The sequence below is a fragment of the Psammomys obesus genome, unplaced genomic scaffold (genome assembly GCF_907164565.1).
Source record: "Psammomys obesus unplaced genomic scaffold, mPsaObe1.curated_primary_1811, whole genome shotgun sequence".
Classification (NCBI taxonomy): Eukaryota; Metazoa; Chordata; class Mammalia; order Rodentia; family Muridae; genus Psammomys; species Psammomys obesus.
Genome location: NW_026585609.1, coordinates 7,905,571 through 7,909,925, shown reverse-complemented (window position 1 = coordinate 7,909,925; position 4,355 = coordinate 7,905,571). Strand labels below are relative to the sequence as shown.

The window sequence follows — 4,355 nt, the reverse complement described above, 5'->3', positions numbered from 1 at the left end:
AGTTGGGGAGACCCTAGCCTGCATTTGTAGGAGTCTCCCCACTTTACAGGCACAGTAGACATGGAGTTTCTCTGTTTTTTTGGCCCTGAGGCAGAATGCAGCCTTCATCACTGCACTCCCTTGGCTTAGGAGATTAGAGCCTCTAATGGCAATAGCCAAGGTCTTCTGGCAGCTGTATAAGGGTCTTGGTTACCTCATGGGGTGAGGGAAATGGAGAAAAGACTGACTTGTATTCCTACAAGGAAAGAAGATGCAGAAATGAAGTAAAATCAATACTTGCCTTGTAAATTCTCAAATATGTTAAAATAATAAATTTAACAAAATAAATAGAGATCATGTGTGCTCACAGGAAAACACTACTGAAGGATGCGCACATAGAAACTTCTATTGTGGCTACTGGTTGGAATTCGTGAAGAAGTGGCTGATCCAGTTTCTATCTTTTTGTTGTGCTCATAGTCTCCAAATCTGATTTTTCTGCTACTCTGAACTGCAAATATTAGGGCGGTCATACTGAACTAATATGAGGACCACAGGTTTCAATGTATAGAAATCAAGAACTACTGGGTGGATGCCAGGTATTGGATCCATATTGTAAGACAAGTGGTTGTCTAAGGGCTTCATTGCACATAATTTACCTTGGAGCTTGGTACTGTTTTAATCCTGGCTTCACAGGGTCCCTTTTAAGGGATGTTGTTTGTTCTTAGGTCTTCTGTCACCTCTGCTCATGGAGGCTATTTTTCATTTGTGATGCACTAACCTCTTTCACACTCTGTTGACACTGAAGAAGGTCAAGAAAAGGGCACTAGCTAGGTGATATTTGGTACAATTAGCCTGGGGAAAGGGTGACTTTTCCCTAAGATGTCACTTCCGGACCTACCCCCAGGCGGGCATGGTTCTCATTGCTGCCTCTTCTATCTTACATGAAGATTAACCATAAGTCACCAGGTGGGTGACTCACGTCCTGTTACTCTGCCCTTGCAGGGTCTGCAGAATCAGAGACAGTTATGGTAATAAACTGAGGGGCCTTCTAGGACCAAGGAAGTATACCCTACATCAAATGAAGCCAAACGACAAAGCTTATTAGATTTCCGTATAGCCAGGGAGAGTTCCCAAATCTTAATCTATCTCTTTCTAAGGCCACTGGGGAAAATCCCTACTGAGAAAAATTTCCTGTAGTTTTGGAAAAGAACATATAACAGGTATTTATCTGTGGAGGAGGGCGCGTTTATCCATGGGAAAGAAGACTGCTGTGGATTTCCACTACAACGGCTCATCCCAACTTTACTCCCTTGACAAAACACCTCAGAAATCGAAATGAAATTTGTGCCCAAATAAACAATCACAGAAGATTGATACAAAGGTGATGGGACAAGAACTGCCTGGGTTAACAAACTTCTGTTTCAAATGAAGAAGATGAGTCGCCTATTATCACATACAACAGCTGTCTGGAGATGCCATTAATGGCATCTTGTTACCAGACTTTAAATAAAAAATAGAGCAAGAGCAAAATACTGAAGAATAGAAGATATTATGATTTGGAGTGTTATAGAAATTATCCTGTAATGTATAAAAATTCTAGTTTCACAGTAAGAAACAACAGAAGGAAAATGGTGAACAATTTATAATAGCAACAGTCTGGATTAAGACAGATGTTATGAAGGAATTCGTTACCATGTAGTAGAAACAAAAATGTTCTACATTGAAGACCACTCTAAGGAAACAGTATAGGATCAGACTACAAGTGAGAGCATGTGTAATATGATTAAAAAATTCAAGGAGTATCAAACTGCCTTATACTAATGCATAATTGTGGCCAGTCATTGGTTACTGACAGTGAGTAAAAACATCTCCTAAATGGGATAGGTTAGGAGCCCAATTTCCTGAAACATTCTGGGAAGATATTTAGCTGGGAAAATCTGAGACATGAAATAGCATGGGTTTGTCAAGAAATTGTGTCTTTGTTTTGCAGTGTTGAACAAAACCTACAGCATTTTTTTTCAGAGCAGTTTTGTTAACAGGAATAGAATATTTTAGAGCTCAAGATGCCTTAATGAGTAAAGTGCTTGCCTTGTGAGCATGAGAACACAAGTTCTGATCCTTTAGAATCCCCATGAGTGTGAGAACACAAAATCTGATCCATCTGAACCCACGTAAAAAGCCAGGTGACAGGACACAGTGCTAAAACACCAGCAATGCTGAGATGAGAGATGGAAGATGGAGAGAATTGGCTCTCCGGAGAACTGCAAGCCAAACAGCTTCCCAACTTGGCAGTTTCAGGACAATGAGATGGTCAGTCCTAAGTAAAAGGTGGAAGGATGCATCTGAGAACCAACAGCCAAAGTTGTCTTCTGGCCACCACATGCTTTACTATTTGCATGTAAACAAATACAAATGCACAACACACACACACACAGAGAGAGAGAGAGAGAGAGAGAGAGAGAGAGAGAGAGAGGAGTAGAACACTTTTGGTAATCCAAAGCACCAAATATTCCACATTTGGAAATAACAAATGAGAAATTTTGGGCCATCTTTCTGGTCCTGAGTAGGTTAAAGCTGACAGAATTGAATCTTACCCAAACAAAAGTGAGCTCTATAATCAAGAAAACCTTAATTAAATACCACACCCATATTTACAGTGTGATTGATGGCCTGTGGGTAAAAATGAGACCTAAAGACATGAGGCACCTTCATTTTGTAGAGATATCAGTGGGTACAAACATAAGCACACATATAAACTGCACACCACATACAGTGAAATTCACATAATAGCAAAATTCTAATATCAGGAATGACGGCATGGTTATGCTTCAACTCTTTGCCCAAGTCTCACTGCCAATGTCTCCTGCATTGTTACCTGGCAGGAGTCTCAAAGAGGAACCAAGGATGCAGTGTATCCTGTTTTGTCAAATCTGAGGTCACCCAGCCTGAGGATCAAAGGCACCATTCTTTTGTTCTGTCTTATAAAGGCAGCTATCACAATGCATGCAGCACAGACTCGGAAGAGACACCAGAGCCTTCCTCAAGATGCTGGTGGCCCTGTTGACCGCAGCTTTGCTCACCCTGAGCTCTGCTCAGCGTGTCAGTGAAGGTAAGAACACATGTTTATTGGTTCATTGAATCTGCTTGTGGGTAAGCGAACCCATGGCACTACTGGATTTTGCAGAGGGATGTGAGGATTAGCAGAGAAGGAGGACTGTAGAATCAGGAGCAAGGTAGGACATTTGCATCCACATTCTACATCAAGGAGTTGGGTGCCGCCATGTGCAATTAAAATGTGATTAAATGCTTAAATGGAATGATGACAAGGTAGTGCTGGATTTCTAGAATCATCTCTTTATGCTGTGAAGGTTCAAACATAGGAAGGCTTGCAGCAGGAAGTCTAGCTGTGAAGATATTGTAATGATGTAGTCATTGAATAATAGACATCTTACTTTAGTGAATGTAGAACAGAAGAAAGTTAGGATGTAGGACCATTATCTGGGTAAGATAGTCAAATAATTAATTTGAAAAATCCTATGCCTTTGCTATGCTCTTGTCCATGGAGCATGGAGACAATGCTGGAAATTTTGTTGTCTAGGACTTCAAATGCTAGTTCCAAGCATCAAGATGCAATGTCTGATATCATCAATATATAAATTAAGAGAAAATTTCTATAAAGACTAGGTGTGAGTGATTATGAACGTGATTGACAAATTTGTAGACAGTACTATATGAAAGTATTGAGTAGTTAATAAACAATAAGAGGGTGTTTTATCACTAAGCTTATTGTCTCTTGTAATGTAACAATATAGAACATAAGACTATATATCAGAGCCCTCATCACAGACTACCTGTTGTAGGTTTCCCCCAAGGACCTCCTCCCAACCAAGGTTACCGTCCTCAGCAAGGCCCACTCCAGCAAGGAGGTCAGCAACAGAACCGACCCCCTCAGCCTGGAAACCAGCAAGGACCACCACCACAGGGAAGCCAGCCTAACAGACCTCCTCCCCCTGGAAACCAGCAAGGCCCACCACCACAGGGAGGCCAACCTAACAGACCCCTTCAGCCTGGAAACCAGCAAGGCCCACCACCACAGGGAGGACAGCCTAACAGACCCCCTCAGCCTGGAAACCAGCAAGGCCCACCACCACCTTTTCAAGGAGGCAGACCACAGGGACCTTTCCAAGGCCAGCACCCTCAATAATCAAGGATACACTGTCAGGTAGGATTTGAATTTATTCTCCCTGAAACATCATAACTTCTATAGTTTTGCAAAAAACAGTATGTACTTACTCAACTTTACACACATTGATATTACATAGTTTGGGGTCTCATTACCACTTGGTTATTTTCTGGTACTATAGGAGAATATTTAT

General features: G+C 41.4%; 1 protein-coding gene across 1 annotated transcript; it reads left to right on the top strand.

Moving 5' to 3' along the window:
- Positions 1-2,982: 2,982 nt before the first annotated feature.
- Prh2 (proline rich protein HaeIII subfamily 2) lies at positions 2,983-4,183 on the top strand. Its single transcript, XM_055611389.1, has 2 exons — positions 2,983-3,088; positions 3,792-4,183. The coding sequence occupies exons 1-2, from the start codon at positions 2,983-2,985 to the stop codon at positions 4,181-4,183; spliced, it is 498 nt and encodes a 165-aa protein (XP_055467364.1).
- Positions 4,184-4,355: the final 172 nt, after the last annotated feature.